This window comes from Anarrhichthys ocellatus, unplaced genomic scaffold (assembly GCF_004355925.1).
Source record: "Anarrhichthys ocellatus isolate YVR2014 unplaced genomic scaffold, GSC_Weel_1.0 scaffold24, whole genome shotgun sequence".
Taxonomy (NCBI): domain Eukaryota; kingdom Metazoa; phylum Chordata; class Actinopteri; order Perciformes; family Anarhichadidae; genus Anarrhichthys; species Anarrhichthys ocellatus.
Genome location: NW_022280054.1, coordinates 2,406,002 through 2,424,372, shown reverse-complemented (window position 1 = coordinate 2,424,372; position 18,371 = coordinate 2,406,002). Strand labels below are relative to the sequence as shown.

The 18,371-nt window shown below is 43.1% G+C and overlaps 1 protein-coding gene across 2 annotated transcripts in view; it reads left to right on the top strand.

Annotated features, from left to right (window-relative positions):
* The window catches only part of sik2b (salt-inducible kinase 2b), a 42,422-nt gene extending 31,053 nt beyond the window's left edge, over positions 1–11,369 (top strand). The window contains exons 8-15 of one of the 2 annotated variants that reach the window (XM_031860481.1): positions 514–666; positions 1,098–1,256; positions 2,676–2,907; positions 3,006–3,299; positions 5,017–5,174; positions 5,939–6,052; positions 6,257–6,342; positions 7,252–11,369. In XM_031860481.1, coding sequence (XP_031716341.1) covers positions 514–666; positions 1,098–1,256; positions 2,676–2,907; positions 3,006–3,299; positions 5,017–5,174; positions 5,939–6,052; positions 6,257–6,342; positions 7,252–7,888 — 1,833 coding nt within the window. In that variant the 3' untranslated portion in view covers positions 7,889–11,369. Of the gene's footprint in view, positions 1–513; positions 667–1,097; positions 1,257–2,675; positions 2,908–3,005; positions 3,300–5,016; positions 5,175–5,938; positions 6,053–6,256; positions 6,343–7,227 lie in introns of both variants that reach the window. The other variant, XM_031860480.1, reaches the window with a different exon arrangement.
* The last annotated feature ends 7,002 nt before the right edge of the window (positions 11,370–18,371 follow it).

The window sequence follows — 18,371 nt, the reverse complement described above, 5'->3', positions numbered from 1 at the left end:
TGTGTGTGTGTGTGTGTGTGTGTGTGTGTGTGTGTGTGTGTGTGTGTATATATATATAGATATAGATAGATAGATAGATAATCTATATATATCTCTATAGATATCTATCTATAGATATATAGTAGTTGGGTGCCCCAGACATTTGCCTGCATTGTAATTCATTACTGAGTTACCAAAATGATTTTGTATACATAGATATACATATTAAATTATATATTAAAATCTATCCACCCCTTCCAACAGTATTTATGTGGCATTGTGACGAAGAGGCTGTAATTTGTAGTACAAATGTAGTACATTCAATGTGCTGTATCTTTTAATACAGTCTGTGTATTGTATTTCTTATCTATACTCTGCTCTTTGGCTGCTAATTTCACACAGGCAAAGTGAAATGAAGTATTTTCTCAGTATATTTCAAGAGCTTTCAAATGTAAGTACTCCACAATGGAAGGTGTGGTTCGGTAATAACGTCAATTAAAGACACCGCCATTTATGTTGTCTGTCATACTTCAGTCTCTTCAGAACAAAAGCTACAACCACTTTGCTGCTATCTACTACCTGCTGGTGGAGCGGCTCAAGGCCCATCGCTGCAGCTTCCCCGTTGAACAGCGACTTGACGCTCGCCAGCGCCGGCCCAGCACCATCGCCGAACAGACTGTCGTCAAGGTAGGCGAAGAGGGGGGTTCTGAATAAGGTGTGCAGAGATTACCATCCGCGCCTCCCTGATCAAAGCCGTATTATTCACACCTGCACCCGCGAACAAATAAACGGACAGACACGACCCATTCATTTATTTATCCAGCCAGGTTCTGTTTTCATCTGCCTTGATCTCAATGTGTCCCCCTCAGTTACATTATTCATTATTTTCTTTTCTTTGCACACTGTCTTTTCTCAGCAACACTTTGCAATCTCAATTCACTTCCTTCACCATCTAGGATCTTTTTTTTTTGTCTCCTTACAGAGTCAAATTAACAGCGGCTAGATTTAGTCGTAATTACAATATTATCAAGGGTGTTGTTAAGTATTGGCCATGAATTGAAGCAGGTTTTTTTTTTTTAGAAGTAATATCAAAGTCTCCGTTTTCTCCGTCTCTGCAGCCGAACAGTGGTTCAGCCCAGGTGGGTTTGCTTCCGCAGGGTGTTCGTCTGTTGCGCTCCCCTGCTGTGCCCCAAACCTCCTCCGATGCCTTCACCTTCCCCCAGACTGCATGTCTCCTGGAGCAGAATTTCCTGGTGGAGGATGTCAACACACCCAAAGTAAGTCCAATACCAGTGAACACAGCCGGAGGTTTCAGGGGGTCTTTTTGATTGTGTGTTTGTCCTCAACTCACTCACATTAGACTTCTTGAATAATGCCGTTATTATGGTCATTTTCAACTTTCAAGTATGTCCAGAAAAAGTATCCCTGTGAGCGTGACCGTGATACACTTTGATAAGCATTCCCACTTACAACGAATCAGAAATGTGTGTCTGTGTGTCTACTCCTTTGAGGTTTCGAGCGCTGGGTTGCCCTCTCAACCTGCCAGAGAGCAGCTGACTTGTTCTCTTATGTAAGAACTCAGCCAGCACTCACATCAGACAGGACAGCTGCCTGTCCTGCATGGCTTCTAGACACGCGCACACACACACAGTGATCTCTCACTCTTTCTCTTTTTATTTGTGCCAACCAGCAACCTTTTCCTTCAGGCCTGTTGTTGAGCTGACCAACAATTACAGAACACAGACACCAGTGGTCTGATTTGACGGCCTCACACACGCGTACACAAATAGATGCACTGTCATTCTTCAACATTTATTTTCCATCCCATCTCCTCTCCTGGCTCCATTAAAGAGTGATGTGTACGTTATTTATGTGTGTGTGTGTGTGTGTGTGCGCGTGTGTGTGTGTGTGTGTTGTAAGCAGAACAGAGACAGAGTGTGCGTTATCTGCGTAAATGGAGCTTGGTTATGTAAGCGGTGCTGTGATGATGATATGACCTAATGCGAAGCTGAGTGAACACACATGGACAGGAAGCTTATGCATTGCTTGAGCGATCTCACCGCTGTGACCTCCTACCCATTAGCCCAACAGCTCATCTTTTCTTTTTTAGTTTTTGGCTTTCTTTTTACTCTACATTCAGCTTCTTCTCTCTGCACTTCTTCATCCTCTAACCTCACTTTCCCCTTATGACCCCCACCCCTTCTCTTGGTCTATTTCTCAAAGTCGTGTGTGTGCGTGTGTGCGTGTCGATTGAGTAACAGCATTCCTATCGCAGCACACTACAGAAAACAGATGGAGAATTGGGCAAAGTTGCTCTTTCTAGACCAACACCAGGCTTTCCGGTTACTGTGGCCACTCATGCAGATTATCTTTGTCTGTGTCTGTGTGTGCGCGTGTGCGTGAATTTATGTCCATGTGTGTCAGTCACACAGCCCTTTCAGTCAAAGCTCACTCCCTGCATTCCTTTATCCCCACCCTCTACCAATACAGCAACACACACAGGCCTGCATGCTGTAACAGACAACAGAGGGAGGAGAGTAACTAATGGAGCCCTCGTTCTCAGTATGGTGGTCGCCTTTGTGCGTGTTTGTTTAAGATTCGACCAACGGTGTCGGATTCCTTTAGCTTGGAGCTGTTTTCTTCAGTCAATTTTGAATCTGTCTTTCTGTCCCTTCTCATCACTGCCCCTCGTCTAGGTGAACGGCTGTCTGCTGGACCCCTTGCCCCCCCACACTGTCCTCCGCAAGTCCTCCACCTCGTCGCCCAGCAACATGATGGAGACGTCGATTGATGAGGGCATCGAGACCGAGGAGCCCGACACGGAGGATGAGCCGCCCCACCTGCTCTCAGCCTATCAAACTGCACGGTTTGGCCAGCGGCGACACACCCTCTCTGAGGTGACCAATCAGCCGGGGCCTTCGAACCAAGGTTTGATGTCACCTGATCAAATACACACGTTTAGGGTCCATCACATGCGTCTAATGCTAAAACGAAGCTGTTTTGATGAAAACCATTTTGTCCCCCAGGTATATTATTTGCTATAGGCCACAACCCCTCCATGGGCAGCATGGACTCGGACATGGGCTACGACATGGGCTCCATGCAAAGTGACCTCGGCCTGTTGGACGATTCCCCATCCCTCAGTGAAGTGGTACCGGCCAACAGCTCCGCCCCCGGCATTACCCTGACGCCTTTCTTGAGCGCTCGGCCCGCCAACCCAGCAATGGCTGTCCTGACTTCTCAGCACAGGGAGGCGCACAATCGCTCCCCAATCAGCTTCAGAGAAGGACGCCGTGCCTCCGACACCTCTCTCACCCAAGGTCAGAACCACCATTGTTAATTCCTTCCTCTATATCCTTCCATTCTTCACTTCTCCAATTCCAATTTTTCATGACTGTCAATTGATGTGTTCCTAATGACTTAATGTCAGTGTTTTCTGTTGCTGTTTTGATTGGTGCTTTTTTTTTTTTTTTAAATGATCATTTTAAATACCAGTGGTTTGAGGTCCTAGGGGACCCTAGTCAAACGCAACCAAATGTGCAGTTTTAATAGATACAATAGAATAGATGGATCAAATGTTTGCCATGGGTCCAGATGTTAAGTATCAGACAATGTTGGAGGAGTAGAAGCACGCTGTCAGTCATTTTGAAGTAGGCAGACACAGATGCAGCAGACACAGATTTCCTCATGTGCTCTTCCTGTTTTGCAGAAAGATATTCTGGGACACATAAAACAATCACTGTCTAAAGTGGAAGTGAACAAGACAGGTTGAGAGAAATGCTTTGAAATCACCGATCAGCCGTATATACGCTAAGTTTCAATGAGGTGCCAGATCTGACACGTTTTCTTAAAGCCCAGTCACTACGAGCTGCAGCGAGTTTGATTTATGAAGTGTCAATGTGCATATGTCTGAGGCTGTTGGATCCACGGAGCACCAGTCAAGAGGAAGAGCCGTGATTCTCAGGACACAGACGCAACACCACCGCTGCAGCTGCACCCTCACACCTTTCTACACACGCATACTGTGTATATATATCTATATATACTGTAGATATATATACATATATTCCCTCTCTCTCATTAGCTCCCCCTCTCTTTCACACACTTGTTTTTCCCCCCGTCTCTTCTTCCTCTCTCCTCCCTTCTCTTTTCCTCTCCAGTGTCTCGATGACTATGACGGTGATGATTCACGTTATGAATCACGGACGGATATTTTTGAAGGTTTCAGCCCACATATCTCACTCTCTTCCCCCTTTCTCTCTCTCTCTATCCATCCTTCTCTTTTTCACTCCCTCTCCCTCTATTATGCTTGTCCTCTGTTGTGCTTTTCTTTCTCTTCAAAGTTTCCGTCTGTGGTAAAAATCAATAAAAAGATTTGAGAAAGGAAAATGTCAGTCTGTGGCTGGCAGGATTTGTCTTCACTCCACATCAGAGAAAGAGCCAAAATATAAGAGTGAATGTTAAACAACCTCTATCTACCATGTGTTCCTTTACAGCTACCTTACTCTGTGCCTGCTGGTTGTGAATCACCTGTGCTTAAGCCAAGTAGAAACTATTATTAAAGATTCAAAATGTTATTTCCCGAACACTACATTGACAGCCTGCACTCTCACTTGGTATTGGTGGTTATTTATATATTTATTTTTCAGTAATCCTCTTTTGAGAGTGTTGACGCAGTGGATTCTTTTTGCGTCAGACTGCTGACTACTGGTTTTAAATAACTCCCACCATCATGGTGAGTCAGGTCCTATCGTTCACAGTAAGAGCTCGTCACCACTGGATGGCTCTTATCAGAGCCACTTGCTGTTGCGCGCACACAAAAACCTGTCACATGTGCACACACACACAAACACACACACACACCCACAGTGGCTCATGACGTACATCCGACCACATTGTCAGGAGGGGCGATGAGAAGTGCTGAATCCCTGAGAGGATCGAGCAGCAGATGTCCTATTATGAAGAGAGAGGTGACTATTGATCAGCTGCAAGAATCCAAACTGACTTTGTATTGTGGGGATTTGATTATGCTCTTAGGTCTGGTTGCGTTTAGGCAGCACCTCCAGAACTTGGCGAGGACCAAAGGCATCCTGGAGCTGAACAAAGTGCAGATGCTGGTGGAGCAGATGGGGTCCGGGGAAGGGGCCTCCATGGGCCCCCTGGGACCACAGCACCACTTGCACAACCTCCTGGAGGTCAGTCTTAATGAATAATCATACAAAAACACACACTCAAAATCTTTCTCTTCCCAAACCCGGTATCAGTCGGCTTCAGTGCCTCTACTATCCTCACCCTGTGTTGCCCAGAAAAAAAACAGGCACCCAGGCTGTTGTATAACCCCAAGAGAGGCAGCCAACTATGGCTTGTTTACTGTCTCCTGTCCCCCTGTGGCCTGGAGCCTAGGCCAAAGTGAATGCAGCCATTGTTGAAGTCAGTCAGACTTACCAATAGTAGTGACTGGCACTCAATAGGCCCAAGCTGCAATCACACACAAAGACAGGCACACATGCACTAAATGATGCGCACACAGAAATGCAGCAAGAGGAACCATTTGAGGAAACATTTCTACTCTTTCCTGTAAAAAACACCAAATCAATGGTAGAAGCAGACCATATCTAGCTGTTTTCCTTTTGTCCATCTCCCATAATGCAATAACGCCGCTCTTTGTTGGTTATGATGATCTGGCGCCATCATCCTTTTAATTTGCTTTCATTTCATTTAACTACTGTGTAATCCCTGTGGTTCATGCCATTTAGAGAAAGGCATCTGGCTGATCAGACACCACACAGGCATTTGGTCGGGAGACAACACGGGTAATCCAGTTAGACCACATGATGAAGCACCCAGACCCTGACACAGCTTTATAGAGAGGGTATCTGGGATAAGTGTGTCCACATGCATGTGTGTGTACATGAACATAAACGTCCCGTGTTCTAATGCTTTATGTTTTTGATTGAAGGGTGAGGCGTCCAAGCAGCAGGAGGGCCTAGCTTTATACCAAGGTGGGCCGCAGCCGCCTCTCCTGTCCCGCAGACAGAGTTTAGAGACACAGTACCTCACTCATAGACTACAGGTACAGTCGAACGCCAACTTCACTCACCTGTCTTTCTCACTTAAGCCAAACGGCTGTTTTGAAAAACATTCAGTGATATCATTTGGAAATGAAATGGTTCTGGGATCTGCCATGATGCAACAACAATGAAACGGTTTAACAATTGTCACCATGGTACTTATCCTGAACACAGTCATCAGTCCCAATCTCTCTTCTGCCCCAAAGGCCAACGTCTTAGCAAACAGTCCTGCTAGCTGCCAGCTTTTCTGTCAGGACACTCGAAGTTTAGAGCAACAGCTGCAGGAGCACAGGTAAACAACACTGTACATGTCTGCTCCACACATCTCCTTCTCAGTACTTTTCTCTTTTGTTCATTTAGCTGCGGTGACGTTTCACTGCTGAAAGATTGTATTCAGGGCAAAAAAAGAATTTGCTTAAATGCAAATAATTCAAGTTGGTTGTAGATTGCACTCCACTGACAGAGCTGCACTTGTTTAAACACCTAGGAATGAAACTACAGCAAGTGTCAGAGCAGAGCTACACTTACCTTGCCTGATCAGAATGAAATGACATTTTGTTTTGTGAGTTATAAAAAAAATCCATCCCCTGTACAGTTGACAGGAACGGGGAGATTAGCTATATAAACCAAAACCGCTTTTGTACTCTGCTGTAAATATGTTTATTTCTGCTGTATATTTGGGCATTTAAACACGGAGGTCAATGGGGATTGACTCGCCTTTGGGGCTGGCCTCAAGTGGCCATTTGAAGAACTGCAGTTTTTGGCACTTGCTAACTGCGTTAGCTTGGTTTCACAGCACTTGCCCCTTGGGTAGCAGTTAGTAGCAGCTGTCAATGCTTTTCACATTGATCAAAAAAAAAAACATCTCAATTTAAGAGTTGTCGTTTCTGTACAGCTGTGTCAATCTCATCCATGCCTTTCACCATGTTTGTGTTGCTATTTTTCTTGAATGTAGTTTTGTGGCAAGCTGGCAATGTAGGAAGCAGGTGTCCCCATTCTTAATGCCATCTACTAAGCTCTGATTGGTTGACTGTTTCTCCAACTGTCAGTGAGCAAAACGGGCCTATTTGAATTGACATCGATTATACCAGACAGAAACCACCATTTTTGAATTCAACGTTTTCTGCAAGCTTTTTGTTCGTCCTTGTGTTGATTCAAAGTGTTGTCTTGATCTAAGTGGGATCTACTGCGCTCCCCACAGACTGCACCAGAAGAGGATGTACCTGCAGCAGTCGCAAGGCATGGGGCTGCCGGTGTACTTCAACCAGATGCAAATAGCTGAAGGATCCTACCCGACAGGAGGCCCTGCTCTGGACCCGGCGGCGTCTCAAAGTTCCCCTCAGGGCCCCCCCATGTCAGCTGCCCACCAGCCTCAGCCCCAGCAGCAGGGCAGTCCTCAGGCCTCGCCTCACTTCAGCCACCCCCATAGCATGAGCCCCTTGATGGAACCGGGCGAGGGCCTGGTTTATGATCCCTACATGAGCCACCACCACTACACCCAACACCTGCCTCCTGGATCTCACCTCCACCACCAGCTCCACCATCCCCTGCCTCACGAAGCCTCTGCCAGCAGCCTGGGCTTCAGCTACCTTGCAGGCTGTGAGCAGCAGGCCTTGGGGCCTTCCAATGAGGGTCTCCACCAAGATCATTACGAGTTCCCACTGGACCCCGCCCTGTTGCCCCCGCCTGCTCCAGGAGTGGCCGGAGCTGTGGCTGGGATTTTGGCTGGTCCGGGCCGGTCAGACGGCCTGGGCCTGCCTGACCTGCAGGGCTCTCTCCTGGACAGCGAGATGATGGAGACCGTGGACTCCCAGCATGGCTTCGTACTGGTCAACTAAAGCCAGCTGAAGGGGTAGAAAGCAGTATTAAGCAATGAGAACCTTCGCAGCAACAAGAGTAGAGTGAATGGAGATATAAGTGGAGGCCACATGCGTAGCAACAGGGAAGGAAAAGTGTTCATTTCTGTACGACTCATACAAACTTCATTTCTTAGTTGTGATAAATCTCAGACAACCATTCTACCGCAATCCGCAATCGCCCTCTTCCTTTCCTCCATTTCCTCCTCTGTTCTTGTTCTCACCAGCTCTGTGAGGCAGGAGCAGGTCCCATGTGTGGCACGATGTGAGCTTCGCCGTACTAACTTGGCGAGGCTGCTGTCGTCATGCACGTTGTCACACCTGTGAAGATTGGGGAGGTGCTGTCAGAGTGCAGCATTTCACCAAGAAAGGGGTTCGGAAGTGAACTAATTTAGGACCGACTGTCAGGCAACCATAAGGACAATGGCTGGCAGTGGTTTTTTTGTATTTAAAATAGGACACCATCTACATCAACAGACTGGTTCTCAAAACACTTGAGATTTGTTCTCTGTGGATTTATTTTTTTTTAATCATTTCAGTAGATAAAAAAAACCAACTGAACAACAGAAAAATGGCCCTCATTTATCATGGTACCAATGATATCACCTCAAATTCAAGTGTTTAATGTGATGGCGATATTTATGAGCTTTTAACACTAACATATACGACAGGTAACCTTTGTTTGTCATCTGCCTTAACAAATACCCTAACCATGAAGCACCAGATTGGGGAGTCAAGCACCGTTTGTTGAGCAGCGCTAAACTCGACCCAAGCTGGTTTTTCTTTTTAGTTAATTGATGAATGAAAATAATATATAAAACACAACTCTGTAGCTGCAGGCTTTTGTGTGGGCCACGTGACATAAATAATAGTAACTACTGATCCTGATTTATTTCTTACACTACTGAGCTGCTTTCCCAGGTGGCCACACGTCTCTTTCACAGTTGAATTGTGGGTCATGCGTTTGCCTGATAAATGAGGGCTGATGTAGTTTAACCTGTGTTTGGAAGTTGTGGTGTTTTTAGACAGTCAATATTATTCTATTTCTGTGGCAATACTGAAGCAATATTAATCCTTAATGTTGAGGGGTTGTGGATGGAAGCCCCACCTGTACAGCCAACTCTGATTGGTTCCCGGGGACCTGAGTCGTCGGCAGTGTGACATCACTTGAGCTGATGATGTAACCAGGACTTGATCTTCCCCTCACTCGGCCTGGAAGTGCAGGGACAAAGCCTGGAGACGGAGAGTGAGTGTGATTATGTCTGTTTGCACAATTCATAGTGCAACTTTTTCTGCATTCATGACATTTGTCGAAGAAAAGACAAACACTGTATTGACGTCTCCTTTCAAAAATAACAAACTGTGCTTTCCCCCTCAGTGCACAGTCGTAGCTTTTAGAATAATTCTGGTTTACATCCTCAGTGCTCCAGTCATGACTCTGTGTTGTGTTATTAATCATGTTAATGACGGTGGAACGGCCCCTTAACGATTCCTGCGTTAGTCTCCATGAAAGAATGTTTCTCTCTCTGACATCGCGGCGTCCGTGAGATGAAGACCAACAGAACATCAGTTACCTGACACTGGATTTTGACTACATGCACACCACCGCTTTTTGACTGACCGGTGAATCCGCAACAGCACTTTGACTGTGTTCAATCTACTTGAAGCGCACAGATGTATCTCCTCTGACAGACGAACAACGGAACAACGGGACAGCGAACGTCGGGATGTTACGACGAGATTATTGGACTGTGACCATCTGCCAAACTGCCTGACCTCTCTGATCTTGGGTTAAACTCTTCGAGCGTTTGTCAGATTAGCCTTCAAAACAAGACGGTCTGTAGACTGGACTGAGCAGACTTTGTAGAGTTCACAATCAGACTCTACAGTACAGATGTGGTTTGACTAGAAGACTTTAGAGCGAACGGTCTTAAATGACGGCTGGAAAATGTGGACCAACTGTTGTTAAGTCCTGTGCGAGACTTAAAGGAAAAATCCACCCTGAAGTTGACCAACAGTCCGAAATCATTGTTAGGCTTATTTAGAAACATTTTAAAAAGACGTAAAATATATGCTGATTATGAAATTCATTGCTGAAGATTTTAAGTCTGCCTATGTTTACAACAGAGTAACACTGTTGGCAATGCACAGTTTTTAATCTAATTATTATTTTTAGTAGAATATTTCTCGCATATAACTCGTCTATCAATAAAACACCAAGTTTTGATGTCGGGATCCGCACCTTTTGAGCTCCGACGTTGAACAGTCAAGAGGACAGAGGTACCAACAATGGCCTCGATAGACCAGAGTGCAGCGCAGCCACAAGACATGTTGCTGATCAGGTCCTGTGGTTGTGTTAATTGTTCCGCCCATAGATTTATGAATGATTGATGTGCTTATATGGTCATGCACCCACCGTTTATTGACAGGAATGAGCTCAGACCTAGTTTCTGGGTCATGTTGAACATGTCCCTTTAGAAAGAGAAGGAGCTCGAGTGTGAGGAAGAACATTAGTCAGCACATGATGGTGTAGGAGCATCACGGGGTGGATTTTGCCTTTAAGTGAATATTTTGATGATGATTTGCTTTCATTTAGTCAATGGTCAGGCTAGAGCAGCTACAGGATGATCTGTGGAGGTTGATTACTGGAGCACTTTGACAACAAGGGGAAGAAGAGATGTAGCGAGAGAGGAGGAGGCGGGAAAAAAAAGGGGGGTTGTATCTCGCTGCTGTTTCCTGGCAGATGAAACAAACTGGAATCTGTAGGAAGCACCTTTCTCCTCTCGCTTCCCCACCAATAATGGACACAAAACAAATTTCTTTCAAAGAAAGACCAGACACAGTAATACTTCTATCTGATTGTTGCTGATTTTAATCCAAGAAAGAGAAACGCTTGTCAGTTTACGACGGGCGTTCTTTGTACAAATTAGTGGTGTAGTGACTCTTCGGTGCACCCAAAGGTGAATTTTGTGTGGAACGTGAAAAAGTGTTCAGTGTGCCTTTTACTTTTCCGTATTTTCAATCTAAATTAAGATTTTAAATAGCACTATTATTTCTGGTTGAACCCTTTTTTATCATTTTATTTTCTTATTTCTTTTTTTCAGAAAATAAGTAGAGCCGGGTTTTACAAAAAGGTACAAAACCAAAGTCCCTCAGAAGTCTCCCTGTACGACCCACCGTGTGGAGTTTTGGAGCTTCTTCGGCCGCTTCTCTACAGTGCTTTGTTCTTGTTGGTCAATCAGTGTATGCCATTATAAAGTATTATAGCAATATTTCTCTAGTTGAAGACTCAAGTCATGAAGATTCTAGTGGATGGGTTTCCAAGTATCATAATTTCACCTCCTGCTGATAAAACAAAAGCATCAATCTATCGATAGAAACCCACTTTTATATTTACCTTCATTGATGTTGACCACACATAAGCTAACTTGCTGTTGAGATTAAAAAAGGTTTATTGAACATATATTTGGTAGGTGGGTGTTTTTTCTTTTGTGCGTCAGTGTGTTGTGACAATACTTTCAAATGGTGCTTTTGTGTTCATGCTGGTTATTGAAACGCGGCTACAGAGCTGACACTTAAGTATTTTCTTCCACACTCGCTCTGCTATCTTCCCCACGTAACCCAATTGTCCCCTAACTACAAACTGCAGCCGTCTCACAGCGCCCCAGGGTTGCATGGTGTAGGCGTTGCTTAATGACCTGGAAAAATAAATCGCACCAAGTGCTTCATATAAACTGTTGAGTCAGACCGGAACTAAAAGCTCCCGAGGCGGACGATCCAGCAGGAGCTTAAGGACTGGTTCTGTTGCATCGTTTGAATATTTGTATTTTCTAAAGCTAGACTTTGATTAGCAAATAAAGTGTTTGTTGACGGGGTTAATGCCGTCACAAATGTGTTGCATATTTCCAGTCACAACTATAGAGGTGACAGATGTGCCATTAAAAAAAAATACCATAATCTAGTATCCCATTAGCAATATCATAGTATAGTATTCCTTTAAAAAGTGTCATTGAAAAGGTTACAGTATACCATTAACAAAAATGTGTAGTATGCCATAAAGATATCATACAGAAAATGTAGTCTTAAAGTAATTTGTTTTAATCACAATCTATGTCATTAAAAAAAATGCCATAGTAAAGTATGCCATAAAAAATGCCATTCAGAAAGTCATAGTATTGTATGTCATAAAAAAAGTTATGGTTATGACTAAACTACTAGCACAAACAAGGTTTTTTATTATTATTAAGCTGTAACGCCCCTTTTAAATACTGTATGTGGACCTTCCTGTGATAAATCTAAAAATAATCACACTTAACTATACACGCATCAATCACTAAACAAACCAATGCTTTCTTTTGTACACCCAGATGTGATCCTCAGCTGCCCTGTGGAGAAACTCTTTGGACTCGGTGTGTACAAGCAGGACAAGGGGCTGAATAATTCATCCCCACTGATGAGCACCCTAAGCCCTGACCGCTGCTTTAGATCACTGATGTGACGTCATTGTTTAGTTCATCGCCATGGCACTCGCTTGTCAATATTTATCAAACTACATCAAACACCATTTTTTCTGATAGGAAAAGGGGGGCCTGTCCCTAGCCGAGCTCTGATTGGTTGACCTCCGTTTCAACATCTGAGGAAAAGACTGCAGACTGTAAATACATCCAGAGCACAATATGCTGGAAAATAACTTCTCAATGCTGTTTCACAGCAGAGTCCCTGTTAGAAAGGATCATGTAGAGAGAACACGTCAATCCAATCAGCCCCCTCAGACAGAGAACAGCTAATCCCACTAATGCACCACCAGAGGTGAGGTGGGGTGGGGGGGGGGGGCGGTCAGTCTGTTCATAGGAACCAAGTTCTCACTCTATGAATCAGACGTTTTCACAACATGCTGAGCCAAACTGATCATTCTGAATAGGTGTCACACTCGCACTGGTCAGACTTCTCGATGTAGCCTCACATTTTGCATCTGTTGCCTTTTAATGCAAAGTGAAAAGAGCTGCAAGACGGCGGCTTTGTCTGGGGATCCAGCCATGAGCTCTACACCTGCTTTGGTATGAGAGAAACGCCAGATGAAACCAGATAACAGGTAAAGGGATATGTCGACACATATTTGAAAAGTGCCACAGAGCAGAATATTTCCCTAAAAGATAGCATTTTCCAGTTATTTATAGCACGCATTCAGTGCCATTGTCTGCCATGGAGACCTTCAGCTGGCTGTCTGGCAGACTATTTGGGGGGGGGGGCAGCGGCAGCTGATACGAGGACAGACGGTGGTAATCTTCTCTTTCTTTCAGTAAAACATCACAATGTCAGAGCGGGCCCGTTCACTCGTCAGCCCAATGTATTCTGCAATGACAATGGTTGCCATGACTACAAAAGAAGGGTGGATGACAACATCCTACTGCGTCTTTTTTAGAGCAGGAGATCACAGCCCTGTTCGGGAGTAGAGCTGCTGCACACACAAAAAAAAACACAAGTAAATTGATTGGGGAAAAAAAAAAAAAAAAAAGCTTTGAGACAAATGCTCGGCTCTTAATATGGAGTTGAAAAAAGTAGTTTTGTAATGAGGTGGGTCTTTTCTGTGATATCCAGCCATGTAATACACACGAACAACAAAAAAACATTTACACTGCAAAGCCTAAACATACAGGCAGCCGTAAATGCTGTAGCTCTGCATGGTGTGTGTTTACTTATATGTGAAATCATCTCTTTGTTGAAGGTCATACTGCACCCGTAGGTATTTGACCCCCATTGTTTCGCGCAGTCTTGTATCTCTGAGTACATAGTGGCCAGCAGATGGACAGAGTCTAGAATCCCAGTACAGATGACCCAGTAGTGCCTGTGGGCTCTGGGCTGGATGTTACAGCAAAGCCAAAGAGTCACTCACTTGAGCGATCTTCATGTTTGCTCCGATTTGATCTCCAGACATTTGATATGGTTTATACACCTTTGCTGCATCACTGAAATATGACAGAATAAAGAGAGGAAGGGGAGCTGAAGTGACTTAAGGGAGATGAGTGGGCCCTGACTGATGTCATTTGTCACCTTGAGAGCATCTGACCTCACTGTGTGTTGCGTGGGCGTTTGTGCGTGCGTGCATGCGTGCGTGCGTGCGTTCGTGCACATGCATGTGCGTGCTGTGTGGGGGCTTTGCTTGACTCCTTTCATTATAAATAACACAGTCCTGGGAGGCAGCTGCATTGACGTCAGGGCTCTCAGCGCTGTCGAGGGCTCTGGCTGCTGAAAATCCCCCCAAATAACAGGATCTAAATAGAAAGAAATAGGTTGCTGCCGTTTCATTACTGCCTCGTGAACTCAAGTGGATTTAAGGAGGCGGATTAGCTCTCGCCCTCAAGTAATCGTGTCTTAATGAAGATTTTTGGTTGTCGAAAAAATTTAGTTCAAAGCTTTGGCATGTTCCTCCTGAGTCTAGATCACCAGCTTAAAAAAAATAACTCTTATGTAGTACTGTATACGTGACGAAAAGGCAAAAGTATTGTTTGGTTATCCGTCTCAAAGGTTCTATAACATTTATCTGTTTCCTACTTCACAATAGCTCTCAAGGTGGTCTCGCGGTAGCAGAATGTGCTGACACACAGCAGCTGCACGAATCTATGCTTTACAGTATCTGTGCATAATGTGCTCTGGCTGTGAGGTGTATACAGCCAAAGGGCTGTGTGGAGGATTGGGAGGGCACATGTGGCTCACAGGAGGGGTGGTGGGAGATTTGAGGAGATTAAAAAAAGGAGAATTGAGATTCTTATAAAGATCTCTGCCATGTGATGTATTGCCCTAATCCTCTGTTGATTGCTCATTTGGAATTAACAGATTGATGTCTTGTGCATGTGGCACAAAACAAAGTACAGCTCAATTTGCTGTGTTAATATAGCTTTAAGACCCTGAAAACTAAGTGTGTCAAACTACACATGGTTGAGAAAGACAAATATTCAGTCTCAGCCCAGCCCATATACTACTTGCTCTCCCCAGCAGTAGTCGGGGTCAGGGCACGTGTCAGCTGCAGATCCTGCCCTGCTCTGCATGGTTCCATGTGGACAAAACAGCCCACAGGACCTGCGCTTTCATCTCTACAGCAGCAGTCCACCAGGTTAGAGCTGACCAAACATGAGACCAGGAACATGTGGAATTAATCCCAGATCTTCTTCAGTCATTTACAGGCTGAGAAGATACAATTTGCGCTTAAAATTATATTTTTATAAAAGCAGACAGAGTATTTACCATTCTTGGACTTCAGGTTTTATATCACGTCACAGAGGATATAATGAGGCCTTTTTTGATACTAAACATTCATACGCAATTGTCCAGCAATAGCATCCAAAATGTAGCTTTTCTTGCACTACATGAACATTACATTTTTGCCGAAAGCAAATCACCAGAAACCCATCATCTCCATCATGAAGCCTGGTGGTGGCATCATCCTGCTTCGGGGACGCTTCTTGGCAGCAGTCCCTATTAACCTTGTGAAGATAGAGGAGAAAATCAATGCAGTAAAGGAAGCCCTGCTGCAGTCTGCAAGACAACTGTGGCTGAGGAAATGTATTCCCCAGCATGAAAATGAGCCCAAATATAAATAGCTACATGGAAAAAAAACATTGTTAAATCCTAGAGTGGTTGAGTCCGGGTCAAGACCTCAAGCAAATCCAGAACATTTGGCAGGACTTCAAATTTGTTTTGTACTCATGGTCACCGTGTAGCTTGACTAAACTTCTGCAGTTTGCATAAAAGAATGGGATAAAACTAAGTCTCCAGCTGTTCTGACACAAATAACAACAAACCAAAGCAGCCCTTTGTCTTAAAATATCAACACACAGAGGGTGAATATTTCTGCAATTATATAGAAATAATAGCATTGTATGCAATATAAAAGTCATGAAAAAGTCATACTTAAAAATGTTATTGTATAGAATGCCCCAAAAAATAATGTAAAAGTCTTATTTAGTATGCCATGAAAATGTGATAGTATACTATATAAAAAGCATATTGTAGTATCTCATGAAAACATAAAATATCATGATATACTATGTCATAAATATGTCATAAAAAAGTAATTGCAAGAATAGTATAAAAAAAATCATAATAAAATGTTATGACATAGTATGTCATGGTAAAGTATATCAGTATAAAGTAATTCAGAGTAAGGTATGCTATAGAGAAAGCTATGTCATAAGAAGTCATAGCATAGTACATCAAAAAACATTAAAAATGTAACAAATATGTCATAAATAGTGATAGCATACTATAGTACATCATGTTGATTTTTTTTTACTTACTCTGACATAGTATTTTTTAACATACTACACTGACACAACTTTTCTAATTTTGCCTCTTTACACGACTCCAGTGGATTTGAAATGACGTAATCAATATGTGGTTGAAGTGTAGACTTTCAGCTTTAATTCAGTGGATATAATAAAAAAATCACATTAACCGTTTAGGAATTACGGCCATTTTTTACACAGTCCATCACATTTTCAGAAGCTCAAAAGTAATTGGACAATTGTCTGACAAATGGTTTTATGGCCAGGTGTGACCTGTACGCTCACTATTTCATGAGAAAGTATGCAGATCTGGAGGTCTGAACAAAGGTCTGGAGTTCATTCAAAATGTTGAATTTGCATTTGGTAGCTGGTCCTTGGAACTCACAGCATGCGGACCAAAAAAGGTGTCAATGCAAGTGAAGGAGGCCATTGTTAGGCTAAAAATACTGAACAAACATCAGTCAGATAGCAGCGACATTAGGATCGGCCAAATAAACAGTTATGTGCCTTTTTAAAAAGAAGGAATGCACTGGCAAGCTCACCAACACCAAAAGGTCCAGAAGTAGATGATCGCAGAATTCTTTCCTTGGTGAAGAAAAACCCTTCATAACATCTACTGTTGTCAAGAACACTCTGGAGGAGGTAGGCGTGCCATTGTTGAAGTCTACAATCAAGAGACGCCTTCATGAATCTAAATACAGAAGCTTCACAACAAGGTGCAAACCTCTGGTGACTCTGAAGAACAGGAAGGCCTCATTAGACTTTAACAGAAAACATCACTGACCAGTTTGGGAACCAGATTCTTTGGACAGATGAACTTGTACCAGAATGATGGGAAGAGAAAAAGTGTGGAGAAGGAAAGCAAACCACATCATCTGTCTAACATGGTGGAGCCAGTGCTTTGGATGGGCATGTATGGCTGCCAATGGAACTGGGTCACTGGAGTTTATTGATGATGTCACAGCTGATAGAAGCAGCAGGATGAGTTCTGAGATGCATCGGGCTATACTATCAGCTCAGATTCAGCCTCATGCTACAAAACTTATTGGACGGCGCAGTTCAGATGAATAATGTCCCAAAACATACTGCAAAAACAACCTATAGTATGTCAAAATAAGTCAAGAGTAGTCATAGTATAGTATGTCATAAAAAGTCATATTATAGTGTTGTAGAAATTAGAAAAAAGTCATAGTATTGTATGTCATAGAAAAAACAAGAGTATAATTTATCATATGTGGGGCTCCTGAAGGCCACTGTCATCTTCAAAGTGTTCTGATCACACCACAGGACCAGCTGATCAACAGACTGTCCGGGAAGAGGCCGATGCCGGTTGTGTCGTCTGCAAATGTGTAATGTCGTAAAAAATGTCAGAATAGGACCAGATCATGGTGGATTTAGATCTGGCTGATAGTTTATCATGTCAACAAAAAGTATAGTTTGTCATAGTATAATCTGTCAAAACAAAAATGATGTCATGAAGTCATAGGAAAGCATATCAAAAGAAGTATGGTGGAGAATGTCATTAAAAATAACTTATAGTATGTTTTAAAAGATGTCATGAAGCATAGTACGTCATAAAACATTTCATAAAGTTATAGTATAGTATGATAGGAAATATGTCATAAAAAGTGCAATACATCACAAAAATGTCATATTGTAGTACATTTACAATTCATGTTTTGTCACAATGCGTTTTCATAGTCGAGTATGTCGTAGTATATATAATGTCATAAGAATTCAGCGTAAAGTATCAGAAAAGTGATTGTATCACATGTCATAAAGTCACTGCATAGCAAATCATAAGAATTTCATAGTAGAGCATGACGTTAAGAAAGTCAGTGTATTATGGCGTAAACATGTCATAAAATAAGACAAGATCTGTGTAGAAACAAACCAGATCTGGGTCATAAAAATGATTAGTTCATAGTAGTGTCACAAATAAGTAATAGTTTAGTATGTGTAAAAGAACTGTGATAAAACAGAATTCACAATAATTTGCTGTAGAAAATGTTACCAAGACTTTCCTCAAGGAGATAAATAATTTATCTTCTATTCCATAAAAATACTTCTAAATTCATCACAGATTCAAATTGAAGTGGTTGTTCTGATCTTTTCCTGTTGCTTGTCCATCATGTAGCAAATGAACAGTGACGAGAGACCTTTATGTACTTGAGCAACAACTA